General features: G+C 39.7%; 1 protein-coding gene across 10 annotated transcripts in view; it reads right to left on the bottom strand.

Annotated features, from left to right (window-relative positions):
* The window catches only part of lrp1bb (low density lipoprotein receptor-related protein 1Bb), a 351,513-nt gene that overhangs the window by 72,317 nt on the left and 260,154 nt on the right, over positions 1–19,042 (bottom strand). For all 10 annotated transcript variants that reach the window (XM_061792342.1, XM_061792345.1, XM_061792351.1 and 7 more), the window contains 8 exons: positions 17,359–17,551; positions 16,408–16,533; positions 14,414–14,542; positions 13,706–13,825; positions 10,415–10,528; positions 10,046–10,195; positions 9,035–9,157; positions 823–942 (listed from right to left, as the gene is read on the bottom strand). In XM_061792342.1, the coding sequence (XP_061648326.1) occupies positions 823–942; positions 9,035–9,157; positions 10,046–10,195; positions 10,415–10,528; positions 13,706–13,825; positions 14,414–14,542; positions 16,408–16,533; positions 17,359–17,551 (1,075 nt within the window). The remainder of the gene's footprint in view (positions 1–822; positions 943–9,034; positions 9,158–10,045; positions 10,196–10,414; positions 10,529–13,705; positions 13,826–14,413; positions 14,543–16,407; positions 16,534–17,358; positions 17,552–19,042) is intronic.

The raw sequence follows: 19,042 nt of genomic DNA, 5'->3' as shown, positions 1-19,042 counted from the left end.
TAAACGAACAGATCAGATATAACCCGTCCCAAAAAGTTTATTTCATGCTGCTGTAATGTAGTGAATTTTTGGACACTCTTATTGGAAGGGACACCACCGGAAGTACTAAAAAGGTAAAAAGCAATGCACTGTAGCAGTGTGTGGATAAATTGACTGCTTTTGCAATGTATAAATGGGCACCATATCTTTGATAATGTTCAGTGTGACTGAACCTGTGATTGCCTTCTTTTAATATGTAAAACAATTAAAGATCATTTTTATAAATTAAAAAAATCTTTAAACATACTTAGCAGCAAGCAAACTGTTTGTTGTTCATTGTCTGACACTGCAAACACGAACAAATTTCGAATGGCTGAAGAAACGGTGCCTCTTTCGTAAGACAGCTTCTCTCTATTTGCGCAAATCGATTACCGGTAATCGCCCAGCCCTACCTGTAGTGTAAATCCAACCTAATTCAAAAAAGTTAAGTTTGACTAAAATTGGACCACACACACGACTCAATTATTTATGTAAATATTTCCTGACCACCCATTATAACAATTATGTAAACATCAGACAGAGAAATCATCGGCGTTTCATGACTCACACGCATTTATTTCATCCACCAAAGTAGCTGTGCCTACTGGGCCTCCGTTAAAGATCTATTTATGCCCACCTGAATCATCAGAGACGCCTGCAGTCTCATACCGCTTGTCTCATTAAGATTTATTTATTTCTGTAAGTTTTTTTTTCTTCCTCCGCTCACGGAACAGAAGGAGCTGTCACACATCAGGTAATGCAGCCGGTGTGAACTTTCCTCACGACATCGTAAAGGGCATTTACCGCAGATCTGCACGCTCTCGTCAAGGCCGTCATCGCAGTCGTTCTCGCCGTCACACAGCCATTGTTTGGCAATGCACTTATTCTTGGAGCAGGCAAACTGGTTCCACAAGCACGACGAGTCTGCAGAGGCGAGGGAGGGAAAAATCAATGGCACATTGGGGACAAATTGGTATACCCTCTTGAAAGGCTTGAGTGTATTTACTGTATACATTTTTTTATCCGAAACAACAAATGGCCTGGCTGCTGTTTGAATTTCCCTTGCTTTATGGCATCACATAGGTGGCACTCAGACTACACAAAAGATTAAATTAACAAAATATTCTGTTGTTACTGTTGTAACGGACACGCCAGTAAAGATGACACCCAGCACCCATAGTCTCGTGCTGTTCCGCATACCTGCCTCGGCTGCCCCGCTGAGCCAGTCTGTGTCCATATATGCTACAACGCGTTAAAAAAGTAAAATACCACAACTAGCTTGACCTTCTCTTGTTGTTTTCATTTTCATTTTGACATTACAAATCACATGATACAGAGAGTCCTCAATTTCGAGGTTACAAAAAGCATGCGCGGTGGCCTAAGAATACGTCGTCATGCAACGCATTAAGGCACGCTAAGCTAACGCTGTACATATTGTTTTTCAAAAGACTACTTTATATTTATGGCCCAGAAGTATTTCTCATACAAATATTTACTGTCATTATTACATTTCCGCGGCACGGTGGCCGACTGGTTAGAGCGTCAGCCTCACAGTTCTGAGGTGCGGGGTTCAATCCCCGTCCCCGCCTGTGTGGAGTTTGCATGTTCTCCCCGTGCCTGCGTGGGTTTTCTCCGGGCACTCCGGTTTCCTCCCACATCCCAAAAACATGCATTAATTGGAGACTCTAAATTGCCCGTAGGCATGACTGTGAGTGCGAATGGTTGTTTGTTTCGATGTGCCCTGCGATTGGCTGGCAACCAGTTCAGGGTGTACCCCGCCTCCTGCCCGATGACAGCTGGGATAGGCTCCAGCATGCCCGCGACCCTAGTGAGGAGAAGCGGCTCAGAAAATGGATGGATGGATATTACATTTCCATGTGATTAACATAGTGTAATGAACTAGTTTGCACAGCGCCATAAAAATACGTTGTCTCGCAGAACAATAAGACACACTCAGTTACCGCCGTACTAACTGTTTTTCAATTCACTGCTTTATGTTTATGCGTAGAAGTGTTTCTCATAAAAAAAATATTAACTGTAATTATGACATTTTGAGGTCATGAATATACCAAAAATAATTAGTTTGCACAACACCATCATACATTGTCACACAGAACTAAAGGCACTCAGTTACCATTTTTTTAATTGATTGCTTTATATTTTAGTTATTTTGAAACTCATGCTTTCATTTTGACACAAGCACTGTAGAACCGGGCGTTTTTTGAGTCGAGTGATGTGACACACATGAAGCTGAGAGAGAGAGAGAGAGTACCGTGATTTCTCATGTGTAATGCGCACCCATGTATAAAACCCACCTCCAAAGTTGACGTCAAAATTCTGGAAAACCCTTCTACCTATGTATGATGCATTTTTACAATGCATGATTTTGCTTCTACCCATATGATCAAAACGTATTATCTGTATTTTGTTTCGAATTATTCTGAAGTTAAGCACTTTATTTGAACACGTAATACTTTTTTTTTATTTACTTGCTCTTATTTTGAAATTCACAGCCCTACTTTAATTTAGTAAATGAGAAAGCACACAGTTGGGCTCATATGTTTGAGATACCCAGTGTTGCGGACATGCACGCCGCAACTTTGAGGCGTCACAGAGACTCGTGACCACCTGTGAACCCCCACTCCTCCACGCTGCCCTGCTGTGAGACGCCGACGAGGACAATGCCTGGTGTTCTTCAAGTGGACCTTAACCTAATTAGCAGCTTCCCGTCAAATCTTGATTCCTGTCTTCAAAAGAACCCTTCCCGGACCAAATGGTTGGGGAAGACTATGTGGTTAATATCCACCGATGCGCGTGAGGCTCCACCCATTGGCGTTGAGAGCAACTGCAAGCGAAACGAAGGAGGACTTGTGGACGTGCCTCTGATGTTTGTGAACAGAAGATAAAATGTCCATTTTTATACCTTGCAAACTCTATAGAAATATTACCAATGTATCCCTTGGTGTCTGTGACCCCATTATCACTTTGACAGTGATATCACTCTGGAAGATTTTGAAAGCTGTTCATGATTTGAAATCAAATAGTATTGAACAATAAGCAACCCCTCTGCCACGACCAAAATTTAAACAATGATTCTATGCGTGAGAATACAAAGTTGGGAGTGTTTGAGATTAATATTATTTTAAAAATGCATTTACATAGATTTGCAGACAAGATTCAGGCTGGTGGGCGTGGTCTTCTCCAACTCAGCACTCCCTCTTCCTAAGCCCCGCCCCTGGGGTATTCAACTCGAAACTCACACCTTTCTCAGTTGAGTAGAGTTGAGCTGAGTTGAGTTGAGGCTTCTTTTTCCTTCTGTGCTGGTAGCTCGCCAGCTGGGTGGCCTACGGCCACCCCTCCCCCTTCTTTTGTTCCCTTTTTGTCCTCGGGCACCTCCGGGTGCCACCACGTGCGTGAATGTCCGCCGCAACCAAGCTGGCGCCGTTTTCGATCGGAGAAGTCGACCATGCGGCTCCGATCGCTTTCTCTAGCCACAATTGGTCAACGGGGCCTCAACGAGCAGCTGCCGGCATCCCGGACGGATTCCGCACACCTCTGTGGGCAAGAGCTCTGCTCGCCACCAGGTCAACCGGCAGGGAAGTTATGAGTGCATCCCAAACGGGACAACAACTTTCCTTTCCTATTTCTTTTTATTTGTCTGCATCTGGTTTTTCTTCAACCGAAACTTTTTCGTTTCCGCCTGAGGTCCGGAGGAAGACCACCCCAAAGACCAGCTGATCTGCGTTCGTGAATCGACACTGCAATCCTTACTATGATGTACAACATCAGTGCGTGATAATTGTGGGGAAATTACTAGCTTCATACAAAATTCCAACTTTGCCTTCTCTTGCTCTGACTCAACGCATTAAAAGATCTGCGTTCGTGAGTCGACACTGCAATCCTTACTATGATGTACAACATCAGTGGGTAATAATTGTGGGGAAATTACTAGCTTCATACAAAATCCCAACTTTGCCTTCTCTTGCTCTGACTCAACGCATTAAAGGCTCACACGCTCATTTATTTTAGCCCAGCGACCACACACACGATGTCCTAATTTCCATTTTTTTACACCTTATTTTCTTTCTTTTGTTTACCCTTAGTGTTATTTTCTTGTAATTGTAGTTGTGCGTTTCATTAAATATACCATAAAATTCCACTCGTGGTCGTATTTTGTGTGTTCTGAATTTGAGTAAACCTCTGTAACCTAGGACTCAAAATGTCGTAAATTGTAGCAACCTACAGATCATGAGACTGATTTAAAAAGGTTTGTCGTCATTTCGCCTAAAGTTAAACTTGAAAAATTTGACGTGGTAGCCTTTTCGAGACATTAGTTTGATTTTAACAATCAAATAAAGTTTTACGATAAACCGTTAGTTACACAAACGTCGCTCCTGGCTTATTACTTTATCCTAAATTACAATTCTTATTTCATACATAATCATTAAACCAGGCAGAATTTGTAAGATGGGTACGAGTCTTTCAAGAAAACATGAAGGGCCAGTCATTTCATTTCATTTTAATGGGATTCAACTGAAACTGTCAAGCATTTCAGAAAAACATTATCATTAAACAAAACATAACCGTAAAGAAATTAATGATGGTTGTTGTTAAGTCGTATTTTTAAAAAAAAAGAAAAAGCAATATTTCACAAATTCTGCCAGGGTATGTAGTTATGAGCACAACTGTACATATATGCAGTCATACGTACCCCTGTCATATTGGAATGAAAGAGTAGGCTACACCTTTCTTATAACCTCTAGGTGGCGGTCGCATACTAGAATGAAAGTGTACACCTTTCTTATAACCTTTTGGCGGCAGTGGCATGTTGATATAAAAGTGTACAGCTTTTTCATAACCTCTTGATGGTGGCCAGACATTTATAAAATGTGAAAGCTTTTTTCATTTTCTCCTATACCTATGTATAATGAGCACTATTGATTTTTGACAATTAGAAAAAAAAAAAGAAAATGCGCATTATACATAAAAATTACGGTAAAAAGGTCAGTGCTGCGGGGCACGCCTCCAATCCATATTCAGTAAGAGAGTGAGACTTTGTGTGAAGCAATCATTTCATGTGTTGTTTGTTAAGCAATGTAATGTGAACATGTGCAGTTAAAAACGAGTTTGTGAAGTTACTTGGCAAATGGGTTTATTAACGCCTAGATAAAAATGTTTGGGTTATGTCAGACAAACAAATCATGCGAGCGACTCGCTTTGGCAGAGATCCCTGACAGGGAAACGCTGAAAGTCACTTCTGCTTTAGTGAGATGTAGGCTACAAACTAATTTGATGTGTGCTAATAGTTGAAGAGGGCTTGCTAATTGTTTGTGCTGACTAAAGCTAACCTCATATAGATTCATAGTTTGTGTTTTCATCCTTTTATGGCAAGCTACTGGGTGACTATTAAATAAGCAGCTAATTTAAGTTACTATTTTGCACTTACTGTGGATATGTATGTCCTTAACAGACATAGCTAATACATTTAATTTGTCTTAATTTTTCAAGGCAGGGGGATAACTGCACTTACATTCTGAAAGGTTCACACTTTAGGTTGTACGGTTTGATGAGCTAGTTGAACCGTTCAAGATTTCCCGATGGATGTGAAAATGTATGAATATCTAAAATGATTTCTCAATAAGTTGTTTTCTCAAAGGTACATACAGTTTATAGATGATCCACTGTCATCTGTAAGTTGCAACTGTAAATGAAAACACTGATTTATAATACTGTTGAAATTGCAAAATGTTTTTTTATGACATTTGAGATTGCTCATACGATTTGAAACAAGATTTGCAACAAGATAATAATCAATAAATACGAAAATTTTCCCAACCGTATGTGCACCCAAAAATGGTAAAAAAATTAATTGTCCATATTTATAGCTTATGAGGCCACGGATATACTGGTCCGGCCCACTTAAGATCAAATTGGGGTGAATGTGGCCCTCGAACTAAAATGAGTTTTGACACCCCTGCAGCGCATTCCGACACACAAATTCAGAACACAGTTGGAAATCGAGGACTCCATGCACAAATATTATGAATAGATTAATCAGGGTTACACTCCATTTAGGTTTTTGAGAGGCAGGCTCCAGCAATTTGATCTTCCGGGTGGTTCACTACATTCTATACACATAAATACAGTATATGTACAGTGTAACATGTCATGTGACATAAATGTGTAAAGTAAGGGTAGGTCACACTAATTAATGGTCACTTTATCCTTTTTATGTGTTCTTTTATTGTATTCTGATAATTATATATGGTCATATAGCGTGGACGATACAACTAATCTAATGATAGCCCAAGACTATGCAGCACACTTTTCAATATCAAAGCTCTAAAGAATTTATTATTGAGGGTAATTTCCTTTAATCTATTTGGTAAGAAGCACCCAGTGGTGATGGGAAACAGAGGTTAATGGAAAGGCATTGTGGTGATCATTATGTAGAAATGCGCATATAGTCATTATCTGCACTGAGCGTGTGTCTGTAAGTCACTCTGCGTTCGCCCAGGGACTCATTTATTGGTGGCTTTCTCTTGGATGCCAGGTCTGCCAGAGTCTGACAGAGCTTTGATGAGAGAGGAGAGGGAGGATGCGCGCTGTGGGTCAGACGACGGGACAAGAAATTATGGATATGGATTCTGCTAGCGAGGGGTATAGGCACACGTGCGTGTGTGCCTATTGTGCGTTTACCTTGTTCTCAGACTTTAGCTGTGAAGATGTAAGATAATACTTAGAAGAATGTTAAATGGCTAAATCTGGAAACCATGATTATGCAGACTTGCTGTACGTGAAACTAAATTTGCACTTCAGACACTTCAAGTGCATTACAAATAGCAGGTCTGCCACATGTTAAATGTATCAAAGGCAAAGCTATTCTTCCACGTCTCACATGGAACAGCGCTGTATAGAGTTGAAAAGCACATCCACAGCGAAGTGACAAATGATTATTTCATCGAAGAGGACGTGGAATTGAAAATTATTTGAAATGTGATGACATTTTCCTGAAACCCCTTCGCCTTTGCAGTCAGATTACCAGCGTCTGGAGCTTTTTATATGATAATTAACACAGCAAAATGGGAGTATTGTCTACTTGTCCTGAATTGCTATACAGAACAAACTGTGGCATAATTCATATCTATTCTCATGAAGGCAAATATGAAGCATGGATCTTTCATTATTTCTCACTGGCACAAAAGGAGGAGATGGAAATTCCCATGTGTAATAAACCATTCTAACAATAATTCACACAATATATCGGATAACTTAAAGACAATCAAATGTTAACCCTGCACTGCCTTCCGCTGCCTAGCAACGGGAATGTGAAAAAAGTACTGCTTGCACAGGAAAGCAAAAGTTTTTTTGTAGTATCCTCATCAAATAGCGTAAACGCCAAGTACATGCATTTGATATTAGTCTTCTATGTTTGACCACTGATGTAAAATGTTAAATGCTAATCATATATAAACAAGGCTGGACTTAGACTGCATGATTCAAGTGACACAATTCCGATTTTTGACTCTCAAGTGTTACATTTGGTATATACATCATGGCTGACAGTGCAGTGTCGACGCACAGATCAGAAAAAAAAACATCAATATGAGCTCAACATTCTATTTAAAGAATGTCCTTTAATTGGTTATTTATTTAACTGTGTTGAATGTATCGATAGTTGTTTCCACTGGTACATTTAGCAGCTATAAATAAATAATATTTGGTCTAATACTGATTGAATAAGAACATGACGTCAACTTGACAAAACGTTACAGTTCAATTGGAAACAACATTTTTGTACAGGTTACTCAGAGTATGCAACTATGCGGCACTGATGTATCGTGTTGTTTCGTTGTTGGACCAAAGGTTGTTTTCGTGCTAATGTTGCTAAAGCTAAGCGACAGCGAGCACACTAATTTACAAAAACACCCAAACTGACTCGTTGTAGTTTGGTTGCCAGTCACGGCGTGATAATTGGAATTGTTAACAATTCCCACTGGCTATAACATGAGAATAAATAAACGGGAGAGGAAGTTGGCTGGTAAATACTCATGCTAGTAGGAGAGTCATGTATAACAACAATTAAGAAACATTGTCCACCAGGATTTGGTGCCCAGTTAACATGGTTGTATCCATACGAGGGGAAGATTTACCTGAATAAGGAAATGTTTCAACACGTCACTGGAAAGCTATCTATATCGTACAGGTATGTACAGCTATTCTTGGGTGAATTCTGATGGTGGCATGTTCTACCTTTAAATTCAACTGCATTTTGTTCCGTCATGCTGGTCGATTTACATAACCCAACCAATGGCAGCAGAGACGGGGGTTGGGGGTGTTGTTTTAGGTACATATAGAAATAGATTCCCCTCCAGTGCACGTACTAGATAGGGGTGCAATCTAAGTTCTCCAATTAAAATAGTAAACCTTTGGAACTTTTAGGACAATTGTAGGAGTGGTCACTTTCAAGAAACCAGTCAAAAGCAATGCAAAGAAATATATATATATATATATATATATATTATATATTTTTTTTTACATCAATCTACATTAAGAGTCAATTGTGTCTGCCTCTTACATACTGTGTAGATTCAAGATGTTCAAGATCAGACAGTAACTGGTAGCATACGATCTTCAATATCACACAAGTCACATGGCAAAATGCTCATTGTTAGACTATAAAGGGATGTTCACAATGATTGGCAGAGAAATGCTTCCTTCTGAATTCAGGATGTGAATTTGACTTTCAAAAAAGGAGCTCCAAGATCAATCTCTAATACGAGAAAACAAAAAGTTACATGAAATTGCCTTATGGCAATATAAATTATCACTGTCACTCTATCGCTCTCTCCTCATTATGCTGCATATTGTATCTAATGTTTGTTTGCAAGGCTGGATCTGGCTCAATGAACAAAACACAAAAACAAAGAAGATAAATATCCCATCTTCCAATGGTATTCTGTACGGCACACAAACAATATTATTCAGTGTAGAGTGTTGATATTTGTTAGTTTACCACACTGGAATTCATCCGCGCCATCTTCGCAGTCTTTCTGACCATCACAAAGCCAAACACTGGAGATGCAGTTCCCACTGGGACATGAAAAGTGGCCTTCCTCGCACTTCTGACCATGGGAAACTTGATGAACAAAAAGAAGAAGAAGAAAAAGGTATCGGTGTATAATCAGGTATCTTCAAATGGCAGGCCGTGGTTTGAGTCTGGACCAAGTCAAGGTCTCATGTAAACCCATGGTAAATTGCTGTTAAATTAAGTATGTGCATTGTCACGCCACAGTTGTTCCCCACTGTCACTGACCGTGTATGCAGCTATATCCACAACTACAGTAGCCCTTGTTGTGATAACGTGACCGTAATGATTTAATCAAGCGGTTTCTTTTCCTCTTTACCGAAAGTTATGAAAGTTGATCAAGAAAACATTCATTCATGTTTTTAAAAATTAATGGATGGACCAGTACTTTTCTTCGTTAAGACCGAGACCGCTTTTCCAAAAGAAACACGGATCCTTCAACCAAACAAATCCACCGAACACGGACGTCAGAACATGCAAAATAAATGAACTGGGAGCCCAGTTCGTCAGAGCTACACAACTGATCACTCACTCATTCATAGACGTTTCCGTCGTAAAGGAACGTCTCAATGCAGCTGCACAGCTGTTAAAAAAAAAAACAACAAAAAAAAAAAAAAAAAAAAAAAAAAACATCCTATTTGCAAAAGCACAAATAAATGTGAAAAGGAAAAGTGCCATTTTGATTATGTTTGACAGGTCGGGTCCCCAAAATCAAAACATTTTGAGGTTCAGACCTTTGCTCTGAGAAAACTATTTACAGCCGGACACCTCTGAATTGTAACTGACAATCCCTGGTGTATATTGAGCTCATTATCATGATTTATGAATTTACCACTAGATTTCCAGTGTCATCTTGTGATCACATCTGAAAATTCAGTTTTTGAAAGTTAAAACGCAGTGATGTCAATGTAAAGTGGGATTTTGTTCCCAGTTACTCACCCTGGCAGTTGGCCTCATCACCATAATCTCCACAATCGTTGGCACCATCGCAGATCCACAAGGGGTGGATGCACAGTGAAGTTGAATTGCACTTGATGAAATCTTTCCCTTTCACCCCCAGCTTGTAGAAGTGAGAGCAGTCGGTGTGGTCTGAATACAAAAGACAAGACCACAATAACTGTCTGTCACCGTGGTAGTAAAAGGAAGAGGTAAGCTTTGGTGTTGGGGGCATTATTCACTGTGATCCATGTGACAAGCACATATTCAAGAGGTTGGATCCAACTGAGAGAACAGCTCTACTGCTAGAGGTAAAGCTTTGACATGTTTCCTTTTTAACTGCCATAAAAAAGCACGGCCGTAAGGACTCACTGCAGTTTTTTTCATCTGAGGCATCGGCGCAGTCAATGACCTGGTTACACCAGGCTGTGCCGGGTACACAGCTCCCATCCTTGCAGGGTAATTCTGATGAGCCACATGTGACATCTGGGAGCAGAGAATTAGCATTTCACAAGGATAACAGAGTTGGCATGACAAGTATGGCACACAACAATACTTGGATTTAAAAAAATAAAATAAAAAAAATGGGACAAGCTGCTACTTCAAAATCTCATTGTTGGATGTGATGTGTGTGCAGCTGCGTGGCTGTGCTGACATTAGGATGAAATGTTATGACCCTCTGTTGTAAGATGACTAATAGGCCATGTGCAAATGCAAAAAGGGATATTTCCTAATTTAGATAAAAGTCTTGTCACCTATTTATGTTTGCTTTATGTTTGCTTTTCCAAATCCTTGATATTTAATATCAAGATTCACAACAAGTTATTCTAAGGGGTCACCTGGTAATGTCAGCTGTTTTTAAGTAAGTAACTAACTAACGAACTAACTAACTAACTAACTAACAAGCTAGTTAGCAAACTAACTAACTTACCTGTTGTAAAAAGAAATAAAGCAGAACAGTGACTTTGACGGAATCGTTTTTTGCTTTTGTGACAGCTCAAATTATCAAACAACAAAACTGACTGAGAAAGGGTTTTTTTATGGCAAAATAATTACATTTACATTGACATTTTATTTACAGATATCCAACTATGAAACTTGGCATGACTGACGCTGACTCACCGTACGCTCAAGTTGAACGTCAGTAGCTTTTATCATTCTGTACATGAACCACGTCATTTTTTTCTCATCATCTTAACACACGTTTTACTACCTTCCACGACACATACTGTTTATACCATGCATATAAGTTCTCTGTTCGAGTGTGAGGTGCTCAAACTTGTCCTACTTACAAAAGGTTGACATTTCTCTCCCGCATAATCTACGTGACAAGCCAAGATACACTGCCAAATATTTATCTTCTACTCAAAAGCTTTGCTAGTCTCAAATCCAAAGCGGTGCAAGACCGCCTCTACAGGGATCTGTTAGTTGAATTTCATAGACAAGCTGGGCAAGACCATATTCCACACCTACGCACTTGACGAATAGATTTGTCGGTAGCAGTAATTCCAGTTGATGAATTTAAACATACACTGCTATGAATGAGTTAAAAGCATGTAACAAATAAATTGTGGCGATATTGAGGGGTTTGAAACAGATTAATGGCATTTCCATTCATTTCAAAGGGGAGAGTTGATTTGAGATATGAGTGATTTGACTTACAAATATGGTCACGGGACAAACTAAACTCGCAAGTCAAGGTCTCACTATTCTCATTATACAACCCCAATTCCAATGAAGTTGGGACTTTGTGTTAAACATCAATAAAAATTTAATACAATGATTTGCAAATCTTGTTCAACCTATATTTAATTGAATACACTACAAAGACAAGATATTTAATGTTCAAACTGATCAACTTTTTTGTTTGTAGCAAATAATCATTAACTTAGAATTTTATGGCTGCAAAACATTCCAAAAAAGCTGGGACAGGTGGCAAAAAAGACTGAGAAAGTTGAGGAATGCTCATCAAACACCTGTTTGAAACATCCCACAGGTGAACAGGCTAATTGGGAACAGGTGGGTGCCATGATTGGGTATAAAAGGAGCTTCCCTGAATTGCTCAGTCATTCACAAGCAAAGATGGGGCGAGGTTCACCCCTTTGTGAACAAGTGCGTGAGAAAATAGTCGAACAGTTTAAGGACAATGTTCCTCAACGTACAATTGCAAGGAATTTAGGGATTTCATCATCTACATCCATATCATCATCAAAAGGTTCAGAGAATCTGGAGAAATCACTGCATGTAAGCGGCAAGGCCGAAAACCAACATTGAATGCCCGTGACCTTCGATCCCTCAGGCGGCACTGCATCAAAAACCGACATCAATGTTAAAGGATATCACCACATGAGGCTCAGGAACACTTCTGAAAACCAATGTCAGTAAATACACTTCGGCGCTACATCCATAACTGCAACTTGAAACTCTACTATGCAAAGCAAAAAACATTTATCAACAACACCCAGAAATGCCTCCGGGCCCGAGCTCATCTAAGATGGACTGATGCAAAGTGGAAAAGTGATCTGTGTCCGACGAGTCCACATTTCAAATTGTTCTTGGAAATTGTGGACGTCGTGTCCTCCAGGCCAAAGAGGAAAAGAACCATCCGGACTGTTATGGACGCAAAGTTCAAAAGCCAGCATCTGTGATGGTATGGGGCTGTGTTAGTGCCAACGGCATGGGTAACTTAAACATCTGTGAAGGCGCCATTAATGCTGAAAGGTACATACAGGTTTTGGAGAAACATATGCTGCCATCCAAGCAACGTCTTTTTCATGGACGCCCGTGCTTATTTGAACAAGACAATGCCAAACCACATTCTGCACGTGTTACAACAGCGTGGCTTCGTAGTAAAAGAGTGCAGGTACTAGACTGGCCTGTCTGCAGTCCAGACCTGTCTGCCATTGAAAATGTGTGGCCCATTATGAAGCGTAAAATACGTCAACGAAGACTCCGGATTGTTGAAAAGCTGACAGTACATCAAGCAAGAATGGGAACGAATTCCACCTACTAAGCTTCAACAATTAGTGTCCTGAGTTCCCAAACGTTTATTGAATGTTGTTAAAAGAAAAGGTGATGTAACACAGTGGTAAACATGACCCTGTCCCAGCTTTTTTGGAACGTGTTGCAGCCATAAAATTCTAAATTAATGACCGTAAAATAATAAAGTTTATCAGTTTGAACATTAAATATCTTGTCTTTGTAGTGTATTCAATTAAATATAGGTTGAACATGATTTGCAAATCATTGTATTCTGTTTTTATTTATTTTTAACACAACTTCATTGGAATTGGGGTTGGAATTCCTCAAGGGGAAATTTGTTTAAATAATCCGTTTTATTCCTTTTGGGATTTTACAGAGGGAAGACCACTCTCGTTGGGACTTTTTCACACTGCTAAAATCACTGAAACAATGCCAGTCTGCCGGGTGAAGGACCAAAAAGGATTGTGCAGACTTTCAAAAGCAGCTTTTTCGGGTGTCCGTTGGGGGTGGGACTCATCTTTTGTGCAGCCTCTGTAATCTCGGGACTCATTAGAAAGAGAGAGGCTTAGCGCAGCATGTGGTTTTTTGTTTTGTATTAATATAAGCATAAACGTGGCCGGATCCTGCCCTCAGAGACGTCTGAGGACGGTTTGAACACAAGAGCAAATGGCCTTGACTTACTGGCACAGAAAGCTTCATCAGAGTTATCCCCACAGTCATCTATCCCATCACAGAAGTGACTGTTGGCCACACAGCGTTGGTTGTAGCAGGACTTGAAACCCTTACGGCAGTTCCTGTTGTCTGGACGCATTAAAATGCATATGTAAATGGTTAGAATTCATTGCTATGACCATAGCAACCGCCAATTTGCATTAATTCACAGGTGTCAAACTCAAGGCCCGGGGGGCCAGATCCAGCTCACCAAATCTATTTTATGTGGCCCGCGAAAGCAAATCATGTGCAGCAACTTTCACTGTAACAACATTTCAAATTCTCATATCCTTCCATCCATTTTCAACACCGCTTATCCTGGTTAGGGTCACGGGGCGCTGGAGCCTATCTCAGCTGACTTCGGGCGGAAAGCAGACTACACCTTGAACTGGTCGCCAGTCAGTCGCACAAATTGTCAAATAATGTTACAATATTATAAGCATTTTTTGTAACCACTCCCTTTTGTTAGAGAAAGTAAAGAACCTTTTATCCTTGATTTCTGATATAAAATTGGTTATCCATCAATTTGTTCTTTATATGCAAAAATAGGAAGTGATTAACCATTTATATGGTTTCAGACTCATAATGAGGGAAACCGTAACTGCAATGTGACCAAAAATGAGTTTGACACCCCTGTGAATCTGAGAACTGTAGCCATGTTACTGTAGTGTTTCTTACCACAGTACTGCATCTTTTCATCAGATTTATCTTTGCAGTGTGCGATTCCATCACAGGTAAGCTCGTAGCTAATGCACTCTCCATTCCCACACTCAAACTCGCTGTGGATGTTGCAAGACGATTTTTTTGCTGCAGTAAGAGAAAGACAGACCCAAAATTTCACCTCAATAATGGAGGGGAAATCTGTTGTAGTATGATGAATTGTGTAACAAACATTCTAGCTACATAAGATAAAACAGCAAAAATATTTTGGTTTTTATTATTGTTTATTTGACAGAAAGAATTTTAAATCATTTCTTATAGAGTAACCCAGGGGTGGTCAAAATGTGAAACATAAGCTATATGACCTGTGTTTGTATCCTTATGTAATCCTTGCTAGACACGTGACAGACTCACAAAAGGTAACATCAACAAAATAACAAGTATCTATTGAGAATGCTTTGGAACAAACATACTGTGCCACTTAAGATAAACACAAACAATTAACCCATGCAGTGGGAGTATTTATTGCTAAATATATGGAGCCCTTTTCTGTGCTTGAAGTTGTGTGGTTTGGTCACTTAATGCACGTTTCAGCGATGTAACTCCAAACCTAAATTTAACAGTTGAATTTAGCATGGGTTGGTCATGCCTGCAGAGTAGAATGCAGGCGGGACCGCGCAATGAGGCCGCAGCTATTTTTTTTGGGCCACGGTACGATACAGATTCGCAACGTGTTTTGTGTATAAAGACAACAACTTTTTTTTTTTTATCTCTCTAAAAATTCTCTTTATTTTCTTTGTGAGCAATAACTGCTGTTTATGGTGTACTGAATATTATGTTATTTCAAGTTAACTTTTATTTAAACAGCTCTTTCGAATGGTAAACTGCCTCTTCTTCCTTGACTAATTGTATACACATGCTAATACAATAATATAAAATATGTATATCTATTTAAAACACAAATGTAAACAAAAAACACTGCTTATCCATACATTACCTGTACTGTCCCAACCATAGTATGTAAAATATATAAAATACTAATACGAAAATAATAGTTCATTTTCATTTTTCATTGTACAGAGCTCCCACGTTTTTCGTGGTTAATGGGGACCAGAACCCCCCGCGAAAGGTGAAAAACCACGAAGTAGGAAAATTATCGCTTAAACAAAAAAGTTATTGCGAACACAACAGCGTGGACGAGACTGGCGAGACACAACAAGGAAAGATGCTGGGTGAGGCTGCGATGATGCGCAGCCAATCAGCTCATGGGATAAATCCACTCGTGCTCTCATTGGTCCATGTCGCGCCGGGAACCAATCACGTGCCTTGTATGAGTGCCAGTACAGTACAGGCATGTACAAAGCCTCTGAGTCAACTCATCTCTTTGTTTTGCATGCAGGGAAACCTTCTCTCGCACGCATCAACATGAAACAACGTGTCTTTCCGCAATATGGCTGCCGATATGGCTGTATCTTTTTAATGAATATTTTGGAAAAACCCGCAAAGCACTGAAGCCGCAAAACGTGAAGCGCGACGTGGCGAGGGAACACTGTATTATTAGTAAGTATAACTAATTAACCCACTGGAGTCAAACTGAAAGCCTGATGTGGCCTGCGACACTATTTTACGTGGCCCGAAAAGCAAATTATGTGTGTCAATTTTAATTTTTGTTTTACATAAATTATTATACTATTTATTTAAAGAGATAAATGAATAAAAATGAGGAAATGCAATTTAAATAACTTATTTGAGGAAAAGAACGAGTAATGGGCAAATATTACAGGACGGACAATTTAAACCCTCGGTGGGCCAGATTACAGAACAGAACGGGTCATATGAGGCTCGCGGGCCATACATTACCAACCCTCTGGACTGTAAACACCAAGGTTAAGCTCTGCATAAACACCTCATGTCCAAGTAACTAATCCATGCCGAGTACCATTGAAATCAATATCTGCTAGTGCAAATACGGGTTAGCAATTGTAGCCTCTGCATAATTGAATCTGACTTACACACACATCTGTTGTCATCTAGGAGTATGCGTTCTCCACGGCAAGTGCAATTGACCCTCCCTTGGGCGGTCAGGAGACAGAGGTCACCGCAGCCTCCGTTCATATGTTGACACGGTGATAGCTCGCCTTCAAAAATAATTAAAGCAGTGTTAAGGATGCAGAGGCAGGAAAGGCTTCCTCATTTCGATGTCATCAGTTACTCGGCTTACTGAAAGACACACCTCATGGCTTTCTTTTTCAATCAACTGTACCATTACTGGATGAGATTCAAAATATAATAAATGATCATTCTTCCTTTCTTGGCAAATGTGCCTGATCCTTCTTCAGTCTAATAACGAAACTACCCAACCTGATTCTTTATGGGTAATGGAGATGACTGCTGGGAGGGATTTTGCTATCCAATTCATGTGCAGCTGCTGAGCCAAAACTCAAATACATTATGATGTTTTTCCAAATCCAGAATTTGGGTTATCACACATGAATAACTCTCAATTGCATGTTTAATATTGTCAACTATAATCCACATAAAACATAAAAATGCATGTAAAATGTTAATGTGATAGTGTTCAGTACACAATTCAATAAAACAAGATGTTAACGTCACAGTACTTTATCTTAACTGCAATATTTTTACCATACAATATTATTGATGGATGCATATGAATACACACACAAACTTTCAGGCATTTAACACTGTGTTTCCCAACCCTTATTGCGCCAAGGAAAATATTTTACATGAAAAAAATCACATCACCAAATAAAAGCAGATTGAACATTTAAAAAGTCTATCTGGAATTAACATTGTATGTACAGTATTGCAATAATAATAATAAAAAAAATCCTCAAACAGGTGAATGCGCGGATGCCAAACCGCGAATATGTGGAGTTCCACTGTACTATACATCATTAATTTAACACACATATTGAACCTCGAGGTGTGTAAGTACTCACAGTTGTTAGTATCCCTGGCAACAGCAATAATTCCCATGGGCTGATGGGGTATGTCTGCTCGAAGCACCTTGATATCACCGCCCGTATATTTGTTGGACCGCAGCACTGACCTGCGAGCCCAGTCTGACCAGTAGATGAAATCTGCATAGATGGCCAGTCCATAGAAGTTTCCTTGACCTGACTTCACAATGACCTGGAAGTTGATGACAATAATGTTATATAACAATGGCATTTCATAACTGAAATAAAAATGGACAACAAGATTATTCTATAGGCATAAAAGGCCCACAACACAAAAATGAATACACACATATTCTGTGACCAGTATTTGCTCTTTCATCAACAAACAATGCATCGACATCTGTTCATGATCTGGCCGGAGGAACCGTCCCGAATATTCAGAGTGCATGCCAAGGAATTAATGTGGATGATAATGTTTCCTTGCATTAATCAACGCATCACCCCACACAATTGCTGAACCCAGATGTTGCAGGGGGGTAAACTGCACTGTCATTGGCAGGGAGGAAGGAATCCATCAGCTTCCTCCTTGTGGGACTCTTCACGCTTGTGTAGGAGGATCACAGCCTCCAGCAGCTCTGTAGTCTCTGCCATTAGTGCAACAGGCTTGTAAGCAGCGTCACATTAGCCCTGTGCCATACTGGGATGATTAGGACAGGTGTTGATTAAAGAAGCCCAGCACGCAGATGCACCAACTGGCCATGGGACGAGTGTGAGACAGTGACAGAGAGAGGTAGCGAGATGGAACGATCACACGCCAGATGGGGTAACATCCCGCAAGCAAATTATTTGGGATTTGGGAAGCATTTACAACCACCTGCATATGCCTTGTGTGGTTTACGCAAATGGGATAATATTTAACATACCGGTACTTTGCCTTTTGTATTATATGTAACATTGAGTATTTGTTTGTCATATTTGCCTCCACCAAAGCTAAGTATGCAGTGGTGCTTTGAGATGCAGTAGGAGTGACTAGCCGAGTTCTTTGAGCTGTCGTCTGATTTTTTTTTTGCTTTGAATTGAGAGCAAAAATGTGAGACACGAGCGCTGCATGGTGGCAGTGAACTCAGTTCAGCTTACTTCACAACAAGCAGCAGTTTGACAGATAATTTATAATTCTTAAAAAAAAAGAGGCTTCAAACTGTTTAATGCCACTCCCCGCTGAAGTTGGCCATTGAACTAAAGAGAAAACTAACAGAATTACCCATTGTGTATTTTAACAACAACATAGTGTTACCTTCTTGAAGTCTGTTTAGCCTAATGCTAACAAACAATGCAACACAGCATAAATGGGGTAACAAGTATCGTTTGTGTCACGGTGTTATGACCCTACTGCGCATGACGAGAGAAACACAAGTAGAAAGATGGCATGTTTTTTTCATCCTCTGCGAAGACCAACGAATATTACTGCATTATTTGTCATTGCTGTATATATTTATAAAGTATACTATTATAGAGTGCAATTTTTCTGATTAAAAACATATTACAAACATTTATATTGTATTTTTTTTGGGAAGCTGGAACAGAGTTAGGGCATTTCCATTAATTTCAATGAGAAAAGATGATTTGAGATATGAGTGTTATGAGTTGCAAGAGCAAATTAAACTCATATCTCAAGGCACCACTGTGGATCACTTTGGATCCTATATTGGAAATGCAAAACAAT

Source organism: Phyllopteryx taeniolatus, chromosome 12 (assembly GCF_024500385.1).
Source record: "Phyllopteryx taeniolatus isolate TA_2022b chromosome 12, UOR_Ptae_1.2, whole genome shotgun sequence".
Taxonomy (NCBI): Eukaryota; Metazoa; Chordata; class Actinopteri; order Syngnathiformes; family Syngnathidae; genus Phyllopteryx; species Phyllopteryx taeniolatus.
The sequence above is the reverse complement of the archived record's forward strand: the minus strand, read 5'-3'. Positions and strand labels throughout refer to the sequence as shown.